The sequence below is a fragment of the Urocitellus parryii genome, chromosome 6 (assembly GCF_045843805.1).
Source record: "Urocitellus parryii isolate mUroPar1 chromosome 6, mUroPar1.hap1, whole genome shotgun sequence".
Lineage (NCBI taxonomy): Eukaryota > Metazoa > Chordata > Mammalia > Rodentia > Sciuridae > Urocitellus > Urocitellus parryii.
This window is the reverse complement of record NC_135536.1, coordinates 194455419-194476874: the sequence shown is the minus strand read 5'-3', so window position 1 is coordinate 194476874 and position 21456 is coordinate 194455419. Positions and strand designations below refer to the sequence as shown.

Sequence of the window (21456 nt, the reverse complement as noted above, 5' to 3'; positions counted from 1 at the left end):
TCCACATAGCCATCTCTATGGATACCAAGTCTATCTGAAGTCCTTTTCAGAAATCTGTGCAAACATATTCATAAAAGCCAGGTTAGTTATGGCCAGATGGGGTCTGACTTCTTTAAAATCAGTTAAACCTCCTTCAGTGGTGTAATCCTGATTCAGCTCATGAGGCCCTGTGTGGAAGTCTCCTCCAGACCCTTCTCCCACAAAGCCCCCCCTGCTGTCTGCTCTAGGACCCCTGGGCTGCCCTCCAGCTGGAGCCATGCTCCCTCTCACCCCTGCCCTCTCTCTCCTGAAGGTGCTCTCCCTGCCCCTTGTTGCCTAGACCCACGGAGACATGGTTCCATTCTTAGCTCGGAGGCACCCAGGGAGCCCTCCCTGATCACCCAAGGAGAGCAGATCCAAGGGCGCTGGGTACTCCCACCACTTTCCCGCAGTCACGGGAGGGTTCTTTACAAGGAGTGTGTTAGGGTCTAGATCTGGAATGTCCCCAAAGCTTGTTCAGGGAGGCTTTGTCCCCAGTGCAGCAATGTCCTGGGGGTGGGGCTTGGGGCAGGGATTGTGTCACAGAGGCTCTTGCCTCGTCCATGGATCAGGCCACAGGGGGACTTACAGCTGAATGGGCAACTGAGAGCTGGCGGAAACAAGGCAGCAGGTCCCTGGGGGTGTGCCCTTGGGGACTACATCCTACCCTGGCCCCTGTTCCAGCTGCCATTGCTAAGTGGCTTTGCTCTTCCACACCCTCCGCGCCACGATGCTCTGCCTCACCACAGTCCATGGTGGTGGACCAAGTGACTGTGACCAAGTGACTGTGAGCCTAAAGAAATCTCCCCTGGTTTAAGTCTTTTTTTTAACCGTCATTTGGCCATAGTGACAGAAAGGTAACGCAGGGTATTACTACCTCTGTGCCCTGGCCTGCACGGGTCAGCAGAGCAGGGGCCGGGAGAGCCTCCGAGGCCAGCACTGCGGTCAGCCCACGCCAGGGCAAGAGGGGCCAGCCCGGCACTGGTGCTTCTGTTCCCAGGGACGCATTGTGCATTATTCATGACTGTGTTGGTGGCAAGTGACAAAAACAAGTTTAAACACAAACTGGAATTTATTTTAGGCACAGCAAGACCCAGGGGCTCACCTCATGTCTTTGGAGTTTGGGTCCGAACACCCCCAACGCCACTCTCCTCATGGTGAACCGGCCTCTGCGGCTCCGGGGCCTCAGCATGTGGGACAGACCCTTTTTACTAGTTTCCTGTGGTTGCTGTAACAAGTCCCCACCTACCCAGGGGCTTAAGGCAATAGTCCTGAGGTGAGAACGGGCTTGGGGGGCACAAGGGAAAGCAGGGATCAAGCTGGAGCTCAGGAGCCCAGGTGCGATGAGCAGAGCCGAGGGAGAGGCCTCTCCAGTCTAGGCCTTGGGAGGGATCAGGAGGGAGGATGGATTTCATCCCAGTTAACATCGAAATAGCAGGAGCTCTAGCAGGCTTCCGGGAGCAAGGGCAGGGTCAGGAGCAGGCAAGAGGAGAGCTCGGCTTGGCTCAGGTGGAGTGGACTCAGGACATCTGCCAGAGCAGAGAGACTCCCCGAGGGCTGCGGCACTGGAGGGCAGCAGCTGGGGGCTGGTAAGGGAGACCCAGAGCTCTGCGTCAGCTCGGTGGCCTTGAGGCATCGCCCATTTGAGGCTGTGTGGCCCTGGGCATCCACGTGGAAACAGGTGAGCAGTTGGATGTGAGCCTGAGTCCTGGAAAGGAGGCAGGCTGGGAACAATGCCACCAATTGTCAGTCAAAACATACACACAGGCTTAGCCCTCAAGGGGGCACAGACTTCTCCAGACTCTCAGAGCATGTGGCCCAAGTCACACTAACCCCAGCCTACCGGTGGGTACAGTGCACTCTCCCACAGGGACCACGTGCCAAGGACACAAACTGGTATTTTGGCAAAGAAACAGCATGGAAAAGACCACCAGGGAGTTCTGACGGTAACAGCTGGAACACGAGGACAACATGGTCCCCAAGTTCTTTGTTCCCTCCCTTGAAATCGAGGTGGGCTTGTGGCTGCTTCGCCCAGTGGGTGGCCGAGTAGCACTGTGTGACTTCTGAGGCTAGGACACTGGACACTGGCACCCTCAGCCTCCATGCTGTGAGGAACCCAGGCTCACAGAGGCCACCTAGATGGCCCCAGGGGGTGGTCCTGAGATTGGAATTTAGAGATTCAAAGAGAAATGTCTCTAAACTCCTGGAATACAGAACAGACAGCTAGGAGCCACCCGCGTGCTGGGGCAAGTCCTCGCCTGAGGCTTGCAGGTTGCCAAAAAACAGCAAAACTGCAAGGTGACTGCAAGCCACCTGCAGGAGCTCTGCTTCAGGGAGCGTGTACATTGAGGCTTTGGTACTGAGAGACGGCCCAGCCTCCTTATAATAGTAGGAGATATTAATGAGACACAGGAGAGACGCCGAGGTAGGAAGGAACAAGATTAGAACATATGGGGGCCGGGGACAAGCCAGGGACGGGGACCAGCCCTGAACCGCCATGGCTCAGCCCCTCCTTCAATGTCCCCCAGTCCCACCACAAGGCTGGGTATGTCTGCACAGATGATGGTGAGGGCTGATCTGCCCCTATTGAGGCTTCTCTCTCCCGGGACCTGGGAGCAGTTAATTGTCAGGAGCTGAGCTATCAGCCGGGATCATAGTGACTTTTATTTCATGTGATCTTGGCAGACTTTGCTTAAAAACTCAGTTCTGACTGGTGTTCTGAGTTGTAAACCTCTTACTATAAAAAGCCCATTCATTCACCTGGGCTCTCCTGTGGAAAAAGAGTCTCTATGATCCACATTCCCTTTACAAAGCCACTTTTTTGAACTGTCGTTATGAGACAACTTCAGAACCCAAGTTGATTTCCCCAGGGGAGTGACATGGTTAGAATTCAGGGCTGCCAGGTGAATAAAGGGGGCCTAGTTAAATGTGAATTTCAGAGCAGCAACACCGGACCCCACTTTTGCTATAGAATTGGTTGATGTTTCTCTGAGATTGGCATTTGGCTGGGCATGCTATTTGTTGTCGTCTGTGCTAACTCTGGTGGCCTTCCTGGAATGACATCAGGCAGCTCTGGGAAGATGGATCAGAAGAGACAGATGGAAGCAGAGACCCAGGAGGAAGGTCCAGGCTGGGATTCTGTGGCAGGGGGTGGGGCTGCTCTGGATTTTAGCAGGGGGAGTGGAGGAGGGCATGCTGTAGGGGTGGCTGGGCTAGAGGAAGAGGGTAGAACCAGCACTTGAGGAGCTGCTTTGTACCTGGGTTATACTTGGAGATCTTGATTACTGGTGTTTCTCTCTCTCTCTCTCTCTCTCTCTCTCTCTCTATATATATATATATATATATATATATATATATATATATATATATTATATATCTATAATATTTAGTTGTAGGTGGACACAGTACCTTTATTTTATTTTTATGTGGTGCTGAGGATCGAACCCAGTGCCTCATGCGTGCCAGGTGAGCGCTCTGCCACTGAGCCCCAGCCCCTCTATCTTCTTTTTTCTTTTCTTATAACCATCTATATCTCCCTCCCAGCCTTCCTTCCTAAAATCCCCTCTCTGCCTTATCTTAATTGATTGCTCTTATCATCATCTGATTCACTGCCTGCTTTTTAAATCATAATTAATTAATTTTGGTACTGGGATTGAGCCCAGGAGCATTCTACCACTGAGCTACATTCCCAGCCCTTTTTGCTTTCATTTTGTTGAGATCTGCTCTCACTAAGTTGTCCAGGCTGGCCTTGAACTCGAAATCCTCCTGCCCCAGTCCCCCCAGTCACTGGGATTACAGGTGTGGGTCACAGTGCTCAGCTCCTACCCATCCATAAAGAACACCAGATGTTAAAGTAGTACATTTTCCAAACAAGACTTAAGGAAGCAAAAACCTAGTCACATTTTGATATATTTTTAGATACATTGTGACATTTTTCTTTTAAAAAGTCTTTATTAAAATATAATTACCTACAATAAACTGTACATATTTGAAGGATTTGACAAATTCTCACCTACATATACACTTGTGAAGCCATTATCACATCAAGATAAAGCACTTAACCATTATCTAACACACTATATATCTTTCTTGTTTATTGTGTTTTTCTTGCTAAAATGAGCCTCTGTGCGTGGAAGGTTTTTAAAACCCCCTTTATTCTCTCCCGTAGCCTCAGCACTCTGGTTCAGGACTGACATCTGGAATGATGCCTAGACCGCAGTGTCGCTTTGTGATAATCGTTGGAGGATTTGAGTCCTCCTCTTGTCCACCCAGGCAGTCAGCTTGCCAGACTTCCTGGGTTTTTGCCCCCAACATGTACTCTTACCAAGAACATGCATTGGGGCTGTGGATCCCGAGTCTGTGGAGCTCACACAGGCGTTGAAATGCAGTGAGTGGGCATAAGGCAACGTGGGGCAGCAGGGACTGCGGCACACAGAAGAATATGGAGACCGCACCGTCAGCAAGCTACAGATGGCTGCCTGTTCTGTCCAGAAAGTTTTATGGGACCCCAGTCACGCCCATTTAGTTCCATATTGTCCACAGATTCTTCTGCCTAGACAGTGGGGTTGGGCAGTTGTCCCAGGAGGATGGTATGGTCAGCAAAGCCTGAAATGGCTGCTATCTAGACCTCGGCAGAAAAAGTTTGCAATCACTGGTGAGCCTCACAGGACGGAGGGACACAGCCCAGCAGGGCGTGGCCAGGTAGGGATGTGGGGCCAGGGCTAACGTGGGAAAGTGAGCTTTCCTGATTTTTTTTTTTTTAATGAAGGCAAGTAATATGATATTTTCTAAAAAAAAAAAAAAAAACAAGAACATTGGCAAAATTATCTTACAGACTGGATACAACTCAGAAGTCATTTGTGTCCATATCAAACTAGGGGCACTGGACGCAGGCAACCTCAGCAAAGGTTCCTGTGTGTCCCAAGCACTTCCCAGAAGTGGCAGAGCCTGGGAACCTGAAGGGGTCATTGGAAAGAGGTGATGATGTGCCAGACAGCTTCCACTCGACTCTCTCTGTTTGTAGTAGTCAGCTCTGGTTAAAAAATAGCCACATAATAAACAACAGCCATCAGGGACACATAACAATATTTACTTATTTCCCAAGGTCTGCAGGGCCTCTGGTGTGTCTAAGGCTCCTCTGTCTGACGTGTATCTCGCCCTGGAGTGAAGATGCTCAGAGCTGTGAGCGCCAGAGACTCAACTCAAAGTGACTGAAGCAAAAAAGAAATGCATTGGATCCCGCGTGTTAAGGCGTCCAGTCTCAAATGGGCTCAGAAGTCTTGTTCTGTTTCCTCGATGCAGGGTTCCCACTCAGACAAGGTGGCTGGGAAGCCTCCACTCAAATTCTCACAGTTTTCTTTCTTAAATATAAAGTTTCTCTTTCCAGAGGGAGCTGGTCCTGGGATGCTCCAGCATCTGCGCACCAGGGCCCAGTGGGCAGCTGCTAGGGAACTGAGCGGCCAGACCCCACCCCAGGAGGGCATTGTCCCACTCTGCTCCTTCCTACATGCAAGCGTCAACTCTGCGCGCCTCTACAGAGTGCCGACTGTATGCTAGGGGCTCCTCCAGGTCTAGAGACTAGAAAAGCCAAGGAAATGGGTTCTCCCCAGAACCTCAGCAAGGAAGGCAGCCTGGCTGACCCCTCCACTTGCCCAGTGAGACCCGCGGGAGACTCCCGATCGCCAGAACTAGGAGAAAGCCACCGTGTTCCCTCCACGCGGACCACCAGGCCTCAGCTCCAACAGCCCCTCCTTCAGCTGAATCTCGGTGCCCGCGGCCATGGCCGGCTTCAACTCGGGGCAGCCTCCAGCGGAGCCGTCTCTCTCTGGCGGTTCAGTTCTTTCTCGCGGGTCCCTAGAAGGCAAGCTCCTTAAGAGCAAGCAATGGCCACGGGGTGCACCAGCCCGCCCAAGCCTCGTGGGCCGGGCACGGGGTGCTGGGTGTCCAGCCTCCGTGTGGGATGACTGGTGGCGTCCCACGTGGTGTGCGAGGGTCGGGGTCAGTGCAGGCGCCGTCAGGGGTGGACGCAGCACCCGGGATCTCCTGTTGGCGGGGAAAGCCCGGCAAGACGCTGCCGGGAGGGTCTTCCCCGGGGAGAACTCAGGACGGGGACCCAGGGAGGCCAGCGGGGCGGTCCCCAGCCTGGCCCTGGAGGCGGGGGCGGTCCCAAGCTCCCCTCCGTCCCGCCTCCAGGCTGGGGGGCCTGGGCCGGGCGACGTGGCGGTGGCGCAGGGTGGGGAGAGGGCGGGACGCGGCCCAAAGCGCCGGAAAGTTTGTGGCTCCCGGGGTCACGCGCGCGGCCCCCAGCGTCCCCAGCTCGCCCGCCGAGTCCCGATCGCCATGGGTAAGTCGCGATCAGGCTGCAGCGGGACACTGTGCACCTCGTCGCCGCACCTACCCCCCCACGCACCCCCCTTCGGCCCTTCCCGTGGCCCCGACCCACCCGGGGTCGTCCCTCCGGTGGCCGCCCGCTGGACAGCAGGCCCGTGGCTGGGGACTGCGCAGGGGCCCTGGCCCGCTTCCTCCTGTCCTCCTTTCTGCTCGCCAGGGGGGGGGGGGGTGGCTGGGGGTGCTCCTGCCTTGACACCGATTGCCCCTCCGACAGCCCTGGTCACCCAGGCAAGGGATGCGGCTCCCTTCTGAAGGAGAAAGTCATTGGTCAGTTCCCCGAGCACCCCAGTGCTGGACACTGCTCCGGGGCTGGGGGTCCTGCCCTGACCGGCTCAGTGGAGAGGAGACAGGAGAGCCCACAACAGGGCTGGGGCAGGCAGGGAATTGCTTTGTCACTAAGGGGGCCTGATCCTATGGCCTCCTCTGGGTTCAGAAGGTTGGAAGGTCAGCCATGGTTGGCTTTTTAGTGAGCATGAACTGTGTGCCCAGGCATAGGGGCTGGCCATTCCCGGGGAACAAAATGGACAAAGCCCTCTCTCCTGGAGTGGACCTTTGGTTGAGGAGCTAGATAAATAAGATGCCGTGGGCAGCAGAAAATGAGGCGTCCAGAGCTGGAGGCCTTGGAGCTGAGACCTTGGAGGAGGCCTGAGATTTGGAGGAAGAGCTTCCCTGTGGCAGGAACATCAAAGGCCCTGAGGCAAAAAGGGCTGGTGTGGCTCAGGCCAGTGTGGCTGGAGCGCAGTGGACAGGAAGGGAAGGGGTGAGAGGATGTCAGAGGGTGAGCAGGGCCAGTGCCCCATGGGGAAGTTGGGATTTTATTGCAGATGGCATGGGAAGCTGGAGGAGGGTTTTAAGCTGGGGCAGGGGACATGACATGAATTCTCTCTTAAAATCACACTCTAAGTTGTTCAATGGAGGCCGAGGCTCTGAGGTCGGCAGGCACGAGATAGGTATTGTATCCTATGTAGATAGAGGAGGCTCAGAGAGGGTAGGTTCGTTGCCCAGGGTCACACAGCTATGGAGAAGAGAAACTGGGGTGGAACCCCAGCAGCCCGGCTCCAGTTTGCACCCCTAACCATTGCACCACCCAGCCTCCTATGCACAGAGCAGGGGCACAGCGGGCGACCAGCCATAGCCCTGACTTCAGTGTCCACCTCTTCACATCCACGGCACACTGCCCTGGAGTCCAAGGCCCTCCCTAGGACACCTGTCCTGGCTCTGCCCCCTGGCTCCTGCCCTCCGGACCCTCCTATTAATTCAGCAACTATTTACTGAGTGCCTTCGGTGGGCAGAGCCAGGCCTGGGTAGTGGAGGCCAGGGTGTGTCCAACCTAATCACCAGCCGTCTCCACCCTCCCCGAGCTCCCAGCATGCTCTCTCCGCCGCAGGGTCCAGGGCTCTGTCTCTGCACTGGAATTAGGACTGGGTCCAGCCCCAGTGCTCCCAATTTGTCACGACCGAGGACAGTTTGTCACCTTCTCTGACCTTCACATGGTCCCTTATAAAATGCTCTTATCAAAGGGTGGCCATGAGAGCTGTGAGAAAACCAAGCGCTCAGCTCCGCACGGGGAGGTGGCTCGTGAATGAGACCGAGTCAGATTGCACAAGTTCAAATCCCTGCTCGGTCACTTACATGCTGTGTCACCTGGGCAATGAGCTCACCCGTGTGCCTCGGTGGCCTCATCGGTGGCATGGGAATGACAATGGGGCGGGGCATGGATGGCCCAAACTGAGACACACACGTGGGGACCTGGGAGGTGGCAGGTGAGCAGGAGGGCCAGCCCGGGCAGCGTGGTGATAATAGAGGACAACAGAAATGTCCCCTGGGTGTGGGGGAGGCTGGGGATGCTGGCTGGGACAAAGGGGAGGGCCCTGGGTGTCACACTGAGGACTGGGATTTGCTCCCATAGGTGGGGTAGCCATGGAGAGCTTAAGGAGGGTCGGCCTTCCCCAGTCTTCCTGATGGCCCTGACACCTTCCTAGATCCGCGGGACTTTGCCACCTGGGTCCTGCTCAGAGCTTTCTTTCCTGGGCCCGCACCCTGCTGTCTCTCCACCCGCCTCTGGTTGGCCATTCTTGCTGGGTGGTCACCACCTCAAAGCTCTGGGCTTGGGCACGAAGTGGCCCTGACCCTGTTGCTGCCCAGCCGTGAGCACACGCGGGGCCTGGGTTTCTGGTCTGTAAAATGGACCCTCGCAGCACCCCCTGGGCCCTCACGGGGCTGCACCTGACCCCGAGCTCAGGGAGGCATCTGTCGGCATCACCCTGAGTTCATTTGCTTCCTGCCATCCTCTCCCCACCTCCACCTGGTCTGCCACTGATGTCCACTGGTGTCCAGAGAGCCGCGGCGTTCAGCCCGGCCTTGGCCTGTGGCTGGGCTCCCCTTGCCCTCAGTCAGAGCTAGGAGATGGCGGTCAGTCCTCCCTGGGCCTCTTTCCTCTGTCCTGGAGGAAGCTCCCCCCGGGAGAGGGAGGCCTGGGGACCAGGGAGCTGGGGCCGGGGACGCGAGGGCTGAGCAGGGACCAGGCAGCCGGTTCTCCAGGGTCTTTCCCAACAGGAAGGGCAGGGCCACGGGGAAGGGGCAGGGGTGAGGGGAGAGGGTGGAACCCTTCCCTCTGCACAAAAGTGCCTCCCGGCTGAGAGGGCAGGGGGCGGAGCCCCCAGGTAAGGCTGGAGCCGGCCTCGGGTGCAGGCTGGCCCTTCCGACTTCTGACCTCAGGCAAGGCACTCCGCCCTGGGGTCACCAGTTAGTCACTCCTGGATAGTTCAGAGGCACCCCTCAGAGGCTGGGGGAGGGTTAAAGAAGGTCTTAAGCTTAGCACTCAGGGCAGCACCCGGTGCGGGGAACACCTTGGGTCCGCTTGGCTGCGGTGCTACCACGCTTCTTATCAGGCCCTGAGTGGGGCTGGGTGACAGACCTGCTGCTGGGTTACTCCAGGTGCTTCTAGAAAAACGTCAGCGCAAACATGTGCTTTAAAAATTAGGAGTAACCTGTACAACTGCGCTGTAAATACGGTAACCACCAGCCACATGGCTTGTTTTATAAGTGAGTTGATTAAAATAGAAAATGAATTCCTCCGTTGCGTTAGCCACCTTCCATGTACTCAGGGTCTGCATGGGGTTAGTCACCACCCTGCCCCATAGACAGAGAAGCTTCTCTCATTGGAGAAACTTCTAGTAGAAGTGCTGCTCTAAGAAGAATAGAAATGGAGCTGGGTTTGGTGGCACACGCTTGTGATCCCAGCATCCCCACCACTGAGGAGGCTGAGGCAGGAGGATTGCAAGTTTGAGGTCAGTCTCAGCAACTTGGCAAGATTCTCTCTCAAAACTAAAACTCGAAAGGACTGAGGATGCGGCTCAGTGGTGAAGCGCCCCTGGGTTCAACCCCTGGTACCAAACAAAAAAACCCAAAGTGTCAGGAGCAGGTGCAAGCGAATCAGTAACTGTCCTAAGTGAGCTTAGGTTCACTCTTTTAAAGCAAAGACCCTTCTACTGAACTTGAACTTGAAAATGTTCAGCTCTCTGCTGTTTTCACAAGAGACACATAAAGGATGAGCCCAGATCAAAGGTGTTGGGAGACAGTGGTTGGAGACCGCAGGGACCCCTAAGGCAGGGCGCCCCCTGCATGTTAAATGTGGGTACCTGGGGAGCCTGTAGGGACAGGATCGGTCCAACCGCCGCTGCTGCTGGTGCCTCACCTGTTGACATGCCTTGGCCTCCCGGGTGCCTGTAGTTTTTTAGTCACACTCCCCAGAGCCTCACCTGTGTTCTTAGCCCTGTCCAAACCAACTCAAAGTTTAACGATCAACTATTCGGATTTTTTCTTTTTTGGGGGGTACCAGGGATTGAACTCAGGGGCACTGGACTACTGAGCCCCCTCCCCAGCCCCATTTTGTATTATTTAGAGGCAGGACTCACTGAGTTGCTTAGGGGATTGCTTTTGCTGAGGCTGGCTTTGAACTCTCGATCCTCCTGTCTCAGCCTCCCAAGCCGCTGGGATTACAGGCGTGCGCCACCACTCCTAGCTAACTATCCTGATTTTATTTCCTGTTTTATTACATCTGTTTTTATATTCATTAATTCCTCTTGTCCTTGGGTTCATTTCGTTCTAATTTTCCTAGCTGCTTCATTCACAGTCTGAATTCATTTATTTTCAGTTATTTTGGAGGTTCTGACAAAAAGTTCTAGTTTCCGGTAATTACTTCCCACAGTTTTTGTTATGTGGCCCTTTTATTCTCATTCAATTCCAAATAGGTAGTTATTTCCACTTGATCTCCTCTTTATGCTAAGTTGTTTAGATGTGTATTTCTAATTTCCACATGTGCAATTGGGAGTGTGTGTTGCTGGTTGTTTTTCTTTTTCCTCTGGGTGAGAAATGCATCATTTTAAAAGAGCTTTTCTGCCTGCTGCCATCCCAGCAGCTCGGGAGGCTGAAGCAGGAGGATCACAGCTTCAAGGCCAGCCTCAGCAACTTAGTGAGACCCTGTCTCTAAATAAAAAAATAAAAAACAGGCTGGGGATGTGGCTCAGTGGTGAAGTGCCTCTGGGTTCAATCATCCCTGTTACAGATCAAAAAAAGCTTGTCTGCCAAGCCAGGAACCGCTGCCCGCCTTGCTTTTGGCTGCCTCCCCTTGCTCCACAGGGCGAGGGGGGATGAGCTCCTGTCCCCACAGGTGGCTTTCAAAGTGGGGCAGGGGCGTCTGGAGATGGGCGGAAGGAGCCGGTGGCACACGAGCCTGGTGGTCCTCCTGTGCGGCTGCCTGGGCACCGGGGCTTTTCTCTCCCCAACTCTCCTAAGAGCTGGTGAGAAAGCATTTATCAACCCCGTAAGATGAGGACACGGAGGTCATGGAGGCCACCCGCTGAAGGTCGCACAGAGCAAGTATTGGTGCCCCCACTGCCCCAGGCTCCGAGGCCCGGGGTCACTCGGTGACATTCACAGAGCGTTTCCACGTCCCTGTTGGATGCGTGTTCCCATGGGCTCTGGCCGGGGGCAGCGGGGTGTCCTGTTCCATTTTACACAAGAGCAAACTGACACTGAGCCCAGGGGGCACCTGGCTCCAGGTGCTGGGGAGGCCAGAGTGCCCAGAGGGGCTTCGGCCGCCCTTAACAGCGCACAGATGCCAGGATCCCCCAGGCCGCCAGGGGCAGTGACGGAAGATGAGCCCGCCACAGGACAGAGCCCGCCACAGGACAGACCCGTGCCCCGCGGCAGCCGGTTCAGCTCCGTGCCTGTCCAGCCCCACGGGGGAGAGGAAGCACCTATTTCCTGGGGCTTCAGGGCATTTGCAGGATTTTTCTTCTTTTTGAGATTCTTGTCTTTTTCGTTTTTTAACCAATGGTCCATTCAGACATACATTCATCGAGGACTAAACGCTTCACAATTCAAAATAAAGAATTAGAGTCACCCGCGGTTGAGGGGTCCCTCAGGAGGGGCCGGCTGCCTGGCGCCCCCCTGATTTCCCTGGTTTGTGTGGTTTGGTTTCGAGGTCCCAGGGATGGAACCCAGGTGCTCTACCACTGAGCCACATCCCAGCCCTTTTTTAAATTTAAAGCAGTCTCACCAAGTTCCCAGGCTGGCCTTGACTTGCTTCTCCTGCCCCTGCCTCCCTGGTAGCTGGGATCGCAGACCTGCAGCACCACCTCCAGGCCCGCCGCTTCCTACATTCACTTACCACGCCCTGAAAATCCTCTGCTTGAGCTGAGGGCCATGGCCCAAACCTGTCCTCCCAGCTCCACAGGAGGCTAGGGCAGGAGGATGACAAGGTCGAGGCCGGCCTGGGCAACTTAGTAAGACTCTTGGAAAAAAAAAATCTCTATTTTATTTTAAAGGAGGAGAATGTTTGAATTGTTAATCTACCAATTTTTAAAAGATGGACATTGAAGCAGATCTTTTATCAATGCATCCATGAACTCTCCGGAATTTCTTCCTAACATTTACTGCAGTGTCCTTTCCTCGTTTCTATGTATATTAAAACGACTTGGGAGGCCTATAGGTTCCTCAATTTAAAAAAAAATGGAAAAGAAGAGGTGAATGGACCTTAGTGGCTACACCCCCTCAGGTAGCATCTGCACAGGACAGCAAGAGTAAAATTAAAAACAGATCACCTCACTCCCAGCACAAGCCACCAGAGACTACCATCCGCCGAGAATGAAACCCGTTCTGTCCTGGTGACCCACAAGGCCCCACGTGCTCTGGCCCTGCCTGCTTCTCCCCTCATCCTGTCCTATCTCCTGCTCGCTGGCCTCGGGCCGCTCTGGCCTCCTTGCTGATGAGCCCAGTGATCAAAGCCTTCATCTTCTAGCTATCCCAGCCCTGCCTCTTACTTGCTGTGTGACTGTAGGAAAGCTGCTTAGCCTCTCTGCACCCTGGAGGAGGATGCTAATGGTACACTGTGAGACTGATGTGTACACAGCTCTTGAAACAGGGGCTGGCATTTAGCCAATGTCATAGGTACGTTCCAGCTGTGAATATTCATAATCGCTCAAACACACCTCGAGCCCTTCTGACCCGTGTCCCCTCGGTCTGGTCTGCTGTTTGCCACACTTTCCTCGTGGCCTTCACCCCCACTTTATTTGGATCTCTGCTCAGATGTCCCCTCCCCAGAGGGGCCTGAGCTGACCCTATTGGAATTGATACTCCTCTCTCACTCCCAAGCCTATGTCCCTGCTTTGTCCGTGACATTGATCCACCCTGAGGTCACATTATGAACTGATTTCTCTTCTGCCTGTTTCTACTAACACCTCGGTCCTTGGGGACTCCGCTGATTGCCAGCCTCAAGGACAGGGCCTGGCATGTGGCAGATGCCAGATAAATGAATGAGGATGGATGGACGGGCAGCCGGGTTGGGGATGGGTATATGAGGAGAGGGAATAGGGGAGGGGCGGATGATGGGTGGGTCAGTCGGCAGGTGCGTGGGCGAGTGGGGGGTAATACGGGATGAGTGGACAGATGGCGGGCGGGGTGTGGATGGAGGGCTGGCGGCCCGAGGGCAGGTTGGACTCAGGTGCTTTGGCAAGACACCTCTGAACCCCCTTTCACTCTTGTCTTCCAGGCTGGGCCCCGCCTGCGCTGCCCCTGTGTGCCTCTGTGTCCTTGCTGGGTGGCCTGACCTTTGGCTATGAGCTGGCCGTCATATCGGGTGCGCTGCTGCCCCTGCAGCTTGACTTTGGGCTGAGCTGCTCGGAGCAGGAGCTCCTGGTGGGCAGCCTGCTGCTGGGCGCCCTGCTGGCCTCCCTGGTGGGGGGCCTCCCCATTGACCGCTGCGGCAGGAGACGAGCCATCCTGGGGAGCAACCTGGTGCTGCTGGCCGGCAGCCTGAGCCTGGGCCTGGCGCGCTCCCTGCCCTGGCTGGTGCTGGGCCGCTCGGCCGCCGGCTTTGCCGTCTCGCTGTCCTCCATGGCCTGCTGCATCTACGTGTCAGAGCTGGTGGGGCCGCGGCAGAGGGGAGTGCTGGTGGCCCTCTATGAGGTGGGCATCACCGTGGGCATCCTGCTGTCTTATGCCCTCAACTATGCCCTGGCCAGTGTCCCCCGGGGCTGGAGGCACATGTTTGGCTGGGCCCTGGCACCCGCTGTCCTGCAGAGCCTGGGCCTCCTCCTCCTCCCTGCTGGCGCAGACGAGACTGCCGTTCACAGGGACCTCCTGCTGCTCCAGGGAGGTGAGGCCACCAAGCTGGGCCCCGAGAGGCCACGCTACACCTTCCTGGACCTCTTCAGGGCCCGGGACAACATGCGAGGCCGGACCGCCGTGGGGCTGGGGCTGGTGCTCCTGCAGCAGCTCACAGGGCAGCCCAACGTGCTCTGCTACGCCTCCACCGTCTTCCACTCGGTCGGCTTCCACGGGGGGTCCTCCGCTGTGCTGGCCTCCGTGGGGCTCGGCGCGGTGAAGGTGGCGGCCACCTTGGTGGCCGTGGGGCTGGTGGACCGTGTGGGCCGCCGGGCCCTGCTGCTTGCCGGCTGTGCCCTCATGGCTCTGTCGGTCAGTGGCCTGGGCCTTGTCAGCTTTGCTGTGCCCGTGGACTCTGGTCCGAGCTGCCTGGCCTTGCCCAATGCCACCCGGCAAGCTGGCCTCCCTGGCTCGGACCTGCTGCAGGACTCAGCTCCACCTACAGAGCCGAGAGCCGGCAGGGACCCACAGGAGCCCGCCTTGTCCGCCTCTAAGAAAGCCAAGACCCGTCCAGCAGGCAGAGATGTCCCCACCCCTGCTCTGCCTGCCCTGAGCACCCCCGCGACCCCTAATCCCCCCTCACAGCCGGCGGTGCTGCGCTGGGCCGCCCTGGTCTGCATGATGGCCTTTGTGAGCGCCTTCTCCTTCGGATTTGGCCCAGGTAAGGGGAGGGTCCGTGCAGGTCAACCTGGAGCTGCCCAGCAGGCAGTGGGAGGCCCTGTCAGTCTCAGGGGCTCTGGAGGTGGGTGGCCCACAGGGTCAGGGCCCCTCCCTGGCTGCAGTTGTGCCTCCCAGGGCCTGGGCCTAACTTTTGGTTAATATATATATGTATTTAAGGTTTTCCAATTAAAGTTCAGGGCTTGTGAAACCTGGCTCTGCCCCTGGATGGCCCAGGCAGCAGGGTTTACTTGGCAGGAACTTAGTGAATGGGATGGGAACCCAGCATCCCGGTTCCCCCAGGACCTCGCCATCTCAGCACTGAAGGTCTGTGTCCAGGAGACCCCTCGTCCTGGGCAAACAGGCATCGCGGCCACCCTGACGCGATTCTTGCAGTGGTGTGGGGTGCAGTGGTGTGGGGTGCAGTGGTGTGGGGTGCAGATGTGTGGGGTCCTTGGTATCAGGAGCCTGACGTCCGTCCATGGGGGCTGCCTACTTGGCTGCTGGTGCCAGCCCCGGCCTCCGCCCAGAAGCCCTGCTGCTCTCCTGTCCTAGTGACCTGGCTGGTCCTCAGCGAGATCTACCCTGTGGAGGTCCGAGGGAGAGCCTTTGCCTTCTGCAACAGCTTCAACTGGGCCACCAACCTCCTCGTCAGCCTCTCCTTCCTGGATCTCATTGGTGAGTCCTCTGGCCTAATCCCTCCGCCCAGTGCCTTCTAGATGCAGGGACGGTGTCCGCCAGACTGGGTCAAAGCGCCCATATCTGTTGGTTGTAAGTGACAGAAAACCACCCAGTGCGGCCCAGTTTATAAGCAAGAGGGAGACATTTGTCTTAAGTTGCTGAAAAGAGCTGGTCCCCAGGTGCCGACGGTGGTCAGCTCCTTCCCTCCCTGTGGGCTCTGCCCGTGGCCACCTGGGGCTTCGTCCGGCCAGGCCGCTGCTTGTGGTGCAGATGGCCGCCTGCAGGCCTCCCCGCTCGGCAGCCCAGGAAGGGACGCCTTTCCCAGTGGCTCCTTCAGCTCCCGGGACGACCCTCACTGGCTCAGCACGTCGCGTGCCCATCCGGGGCCAGCCGCTGTGGTGTTGGGGAGCCCGGCTCCTCACTGTGGGCCACGGGGGGTCTTAAAGCTCACTTTCCTACTCCCGAGGCCAAAGGCACAGCCAGCTCGTGGAGCCGAGGGACACCGTGGAGGCAGAAGCTACGCAGGGTGACCGTCTCCCAGCCCAATCTAGGGGACCTGGGCCCCCGCCTCTTCTCGGGCAGCTCTCTGTCTGGAGAGAGGAGACGAGGGGCGGGGAGGGGGCTTTTTAAGGCCTGAGACCTCCTATGACCATCCGTGTCACAGATGGGGACCGTGCTCCCAGGTCCACCAGGTCCTTAGAAGCTGGAGCCGCCCCCCTGACCGCTGCCCAGCGCCCCCCTCAGGAGAGCGGGTCCAGCCCTCAGGGAGGCCATTGCGGGAGGCGAGGCTGCGGCTGGCGGAGGAGGAAGTAGCACCCAAACATAATCTGTGCTCCCTCCTCGACAGAGAGCCGTCCTTCATGGCCTGCTTTCTCTGTCTGTCGCTGACCGGATCGCAGGACTCCAGGTCGTCCCTGTCCTGGTCATTGACCCTGGGACCCGCCCCCTCCCAGGCTCCAGGAGGAGAGGGGCGGGGTGCTGAGCCCCCTGCAGGCAGGCATTGGTTCTGTGGGCAGCGCCTGAGAGAGTGGTCTGTCCCCACATGCTGTCCCTCGCTGCGTGGTGGACGGCCAGCCTGCCTCAGTTAATTCTTGCTTCAGGTGTTCACCTGATGGCCTGTTGGCCACTCTGCAAAGCCACCACCCACGGCCTGTGCTCGGGGTGAGCTGACTCTAGGGGCTTCACCTGGACACAGGGAGCCCAGGCCGCAGGGCCAGGGCGCTGGGCTCCCTGCCCACTTCCACCCCCCCTCTGTTGCTAGGTGCCATTGGCCTGTCCTGGACCTTCCTGTTCTACGGACTGACGGCTGTCCTCGGCCTGGGCTTCATCTACTTAGTTGTTCCTGAGACCAAAGGCCAGTCCTTGGCCGAGATAGACCAACAGTTCCAGAAGAGTCGGTACGAGGTGGGCGGGCAGGTCTGGGGAAGGGGCTCCTCCAACTGTGGGCCCAGTGCCCAGGACAGAGGTCAGAAGAGCGGAATGTCTTTGGTGGTGCTGGACTGAACCCAGGGCCCTGTGCAGGCAAAGCCAGCACCCTACCAACTGAGCTATGTCCCCGCCCAAAGAACAGTGGAATCTGAAGACACAGACTCTTAGAGTCATGGAACCATGGAGAAACACAACAATGTACTGTGACCTTTAGAAACCGCTAGTGGGCTTCATCCGTGCCTCCAGCACACACTTTGGGGTCCTTAGGGCTGCCAGGCCGTGTTAGGGGCTGCAACTGAGCAGGTCGGGCTGGACACCTGGGGCCAGCCCTTGAGGACAGGCTGGGGCTGCCACGATCATGGGGCAGGCAGCGAGTTAGGGATGTTGGCAGGGCTCAGAAGGGGGGTCTGTGCCTCACCACCCCAGTCCAGGGCCCAGCTCAGAGGTCCCTGATATCGGAGCCACAGAGAGGAGACACCCCACCCTGGGAGCACAGGGACCAGGGCAGCCAGGAATGAAAGGGAGGCCAGGCACCGCTGCCCCTCAAGACTCCCATTCCCAGGAGAAACTGTGACTGGCCAAGCCTGACAGTGTCCACCTGCAGCCTCCGACTCTGTCAGGACAGGAGTCCTACAGGACCACCTGCAGCGAGGAGCCGTAGCTCTCCCAGGAAGGAGAGTGGACGCAGAGGAGCCACATCCACTTCTGGGGGGCTCCTTCTGTCCAGGGTCTCGGGCCTCAGACGCGCTTCTTGGAAGTGGTGACCCTCACTACGCAGGCGCAGAAGAGACCCCCTCTGCCCTGGGGCTCATTGCGAGGAGGAGCTGCATGAGGTGTCCCCGTTGCTCAGGGTCCCTTCATTTGGCTTTCAGCAAAGACTTCCAGGTGCCCCTGGGGGCCAGGCTCCCTAGTAGACCCAGAGGCAGGCCCAGGACCAGGACAAGACAAGTCTCTGTACTCAGAGGGCAGGTCACATTTTATTGGAAAGGAGAGAAAGTGGCTGTAAACCGGAGGAGCACACAGAGAGGGTCATTTCCGAGCCATGTCGGTGCCGTGAAGGGTCCAGGCAGCTCAGCCCAGCAGGGGCCGCGGAGGCGGACGCTCTGCTCCTTCAGCACGGGCGCGGGTGTCCCGGCTCTGCCCCTGGTGCAGGAGCGTCGTGAATGCTCCGTGATGTTCTGGGGTCTCCCTTGCCCTCACTGCTCTTCCCAGGGCCTGGGGCAGCCCAGGGCACTTCACGGGTGGTCAGCAAACTCGGCCTGGCTGTCAGGCGAACTCCAGGAGGGTCTCCAGCAGGGGAGGGCAGGAGAGGGCTCAGGCCACCTGGAGGGAGCTGCTGGGGGTCCAGGGGAGACAAGTGGAAATGCAGGCGGAGGCCGGGGATGGAGACCCCCAGGCTGCCACCTTTGACCCTCTCCTCTCTCTGGCAGGCTCACCCTGTGCTTGGGCCACAGACAGAGCTTGGCTGGCGTCCAGTACAGCCGCCTGGATGTCCCTGTGGCCTCCTGAGGAGTCCCCTGCCTGGACCTGCTGGGACGCTGATGTCAGAGACCGTCTCTGCTTCCTGCCTGCGGGGCCCCGGAGCACAGGCCCCAGGTGTCCTCGAGAGTCCCCCTGCCCCAGAGGGGGCCATGTCTGCTGGGGGGGAGAGGAAAGTCTGAGAACCCCAAACCGCTCGTTCTGAGTGTGGCACCTGGAGGGCCCTGAGGGTCTCCCTAGCCGCCGTCCCCCGACTCCGCCCACGTCTGCACCATTTGCCACGAGGCTGTTGGGGAGTCTGGTTGCGCTCTCGGCCTTCTCAGATGCTCTCTGGGCTGCAGATCCTGGCGGGAAGTGCTTCCTGGAATCGCCCCTGAGTCCCGTGGAGGGGACCCCATCTCTGCTCTCTTCCCATCTGCCTGGGAGCCGGGGGAGGGACGCTGGCCCTGGGCGCCATGTCTCTGGCACTGGCCCTGGATATTCGTCACTCACCACGACTCTGCCTACTCTATAGGAGGCCCGATCTCGTCCTGGTCCTGGTTTTAGGGACACTATCACGACCGCGGGCCTCAGTTCCCCACACGCGCAATGGGAGGCCTGGACCTGGATCTAAACTCTCTCCTGACCCCAGTGGCCGGGTTCTAAGAGCCCATCAGACTCGCGGCCCGGGCTCTGCCCTCAAGTAGCCGTGGCTCGGGGGACGTGGGTTCCAGTCAGCAGACGGTAGACAGGGTTCCACAGCTGTGCACCCCGAAGTCCAAGAGCCAGCCTGGGCCATTCCAGGGTGGTGCAGGGGGGCTCCAGAAGGACGGGGTGGGGCCCGCAGACCTGGACGTCAGTGGGTGTGGCCTCTGCCTGGGCAGCTGTTGACCCTGAGTAAGTCACAACTCCCTCAAGCCTCGGTTCCTCATCTGTGAAACGGGGCAGCTGTGTCCTGGGGTTGTATTTAACCCCCTCCCCCTGAGAAGGGTCTCCAGCGGGTCCCATTCACCCAACCTGCAGAACTTCTGTGCCCCAGGCCCCCCTTGGAGACGTTGTCAAGGGCCAGGTTTCAGGGGCAGGTCAGATGCGATGAGCAGGTAGCAGGGGCCAGAGGTCACTTAGGGAGGGACTGACAGACAGAGCTCCCAGATCTGGGGGCCGGGCACCAAGGAGAGCAGAGGTGCGGGTCTCCATGCTGCGGGGGTGCAGCGCCCCCCCAGTTGTCCTTCCTTCTCTGTTTCTAGACGACTCCCTCAGATCCAGTGCTGAGCCAGATGGGGTTTGTTCACTTTTAACGACATTTTGTTAAATTGACAAAGAGTTTTCCAAACTGGTCATTGGTAAAAATAAAACAAATGAGAAAATATCGTGTTATTAAAAATGTTGATTGAAATTATTTGAACTTATAAGAAAATCATATTAAAAAGCAAAGTCACTAATACTCAAAACTCATCACCTCCTAATTACTTGGTTACGTGTTACTGTTAACGTGTCTGATAGGGTTGGAGGGGAGGGAGGAGGGCAGAGGCTGAGGGAGAGGCTGAGGGAAGAGGCAGAGGGAGAGGCTGAGGGGAGAGGCTGAGGGAGAGGCTGGGGGAGAGGCAGAGGGAGAGGCTGGGGGAGAGGCTGAGGGAAGAGGCAGAGGGAGAGGCTGGGGGAGAGGCTGAGGGGAGATTCTTCTTGGGTCTGCATGCTCCTCTCCCCTCAGGTGCTCATGCTGGCCCTGGGCGTGGATCCGCATCCCAGGTCAGGGTGGGATTCAGCGTTTTGTGGATTTTACGGAGCTGAGAGCCGCGGGGCCACCACTGCACATCCGGTGCTCTGTGCCGACGATGCTCTTCCTCGGATCTCTCCATGGCTCTCGCTGGTCCTCCATGCACATCCCGCTGAGATGCCACCTCTTCAAGGAGGCTGCCCCGGCCACCCTGGCTTCTCCTGCTGAGATGTAGGAGGGGCCTGCCTCTGGTCGCCCGTCTCTCCTGGCCCTTCCTCTTCTCTCGTCCCCATCACTAGCGGCCCTGTCCACCACCTGTCTCCTCCTCCTTCCCTCCTCCGTGCGTCCCTCTGTCTGTCCTTACTTCCTTTTATCCTCTCCCTCCTTTCTGCTTGATAATGTCACCAGAACGTCAGCTCCCTGAACAAAGGGACCTCATCTTGTCATTGCTTTGTCCCCAGGGTCTAGAAGTGCCTGGGTGTGACATGCATCTGAGGGGAAAATAAATCAGGATCATTGGCTTTAAAATACACTAAGTGGAACGTGAGTCTAAGAACAAACAAACAAAAAGCAGCCCGTGTGCCGTGTGTCACCTGTGTCGCACGATCTGGCAGATAACCGGAAGGTTCTAGGCGATGCGCCCACATTACAGAAGTGCTGTGTCGGACCAGGGCCTAGCAGTGGTCCTGGGGCTGCCGGGAGGAGGAGGGCTTCCCAGCACAGCCCTGCAGCGGGGGACACCACCCCTCCCTCCTGGTGGGTCTGGTCCCCAGGAGGCTGAGCCTGGCTGAGGGAGGAAGGTGGAGGAGACGGTGGGGTGCAGTGACGGAGAGGGACAGCCAGCAGGGTCTGACCTGCTCCCTCGGGATCTGGCTGTTCACTGCTGTGAGGAAAATACCCGCCAGGAACATTTCAGAGCAGAAGACGTTCATTTGGGGCTCACAATTTCAGAGGCTCCGTCCACCGTGGGTGACTCCATGGCTCTGGGCCCAAGTGAGGCTGGGCGTCGTGGTGGAAGCAGCTCTGCCCCCCTCAGCTGGCCAGGGGCAGGGAGCCAGAGGGGCCCAGGGGTCCCGGTGACCCATCCCCTCCCGCCATCCACCGCCATCCAGGTAGCCCACCCAACTAGGATGGACGGACCAGGCCACCGCGCCCCTAACCGGACGTCCCTGCACTCACAGGGGACCTTCCTGGGACACCTCAGGTCCAAATCAGAACCCAGAAAGCAGCCATCACCCACGGACACAGGAGGACACGGTTAGAACGAGAGCAACCGTCTCCTAGCTCTCTCTGAGCTCGGCCCTCAGACCTGAGCCTGTGGCCTGTGTATCCAAAAGGGAGCCAGGAAGGGGTTCAAACACGGCCCCGCCCAGGGCTTTTCCTTTGAACCCAAGGACACGACGGGGTGGACATGGTCACCCGGTGTTTGTGATCCTCCA

The 21456-nt window shown here is 57.8% G+C and overlaps 1 protein-coding gene across 1 annotated transcript; it reads left to right on the top strand.

The window, feature by feature from the left end:
• The first annotated feature begins 6288 nt into the window (after window positions 1–6288).
• On the top strand, window positions 6289–19649 carry Slc2a10 (solute carrier family 2 member 10). The gene is made up of 5 exons (XM_026390984.2): window positions 6289–6361; window positions 13463–14737; window positions 15289–15411; window positions 16676–16811; window positions 18273–19649. Exons 1-5 carry the CDS (start codon window positions 6358–6360, stop codon window positions 18349–18351), a joined length of 1617 nt encoding a protein of 538 aa, XP_026246769.1. The 5' UTR covers window positions 6289–6357; the 3' UTR covers window positions 18352–19649.
• Window positions 19650–21456: the final 1807 nt, after the last annotated feature.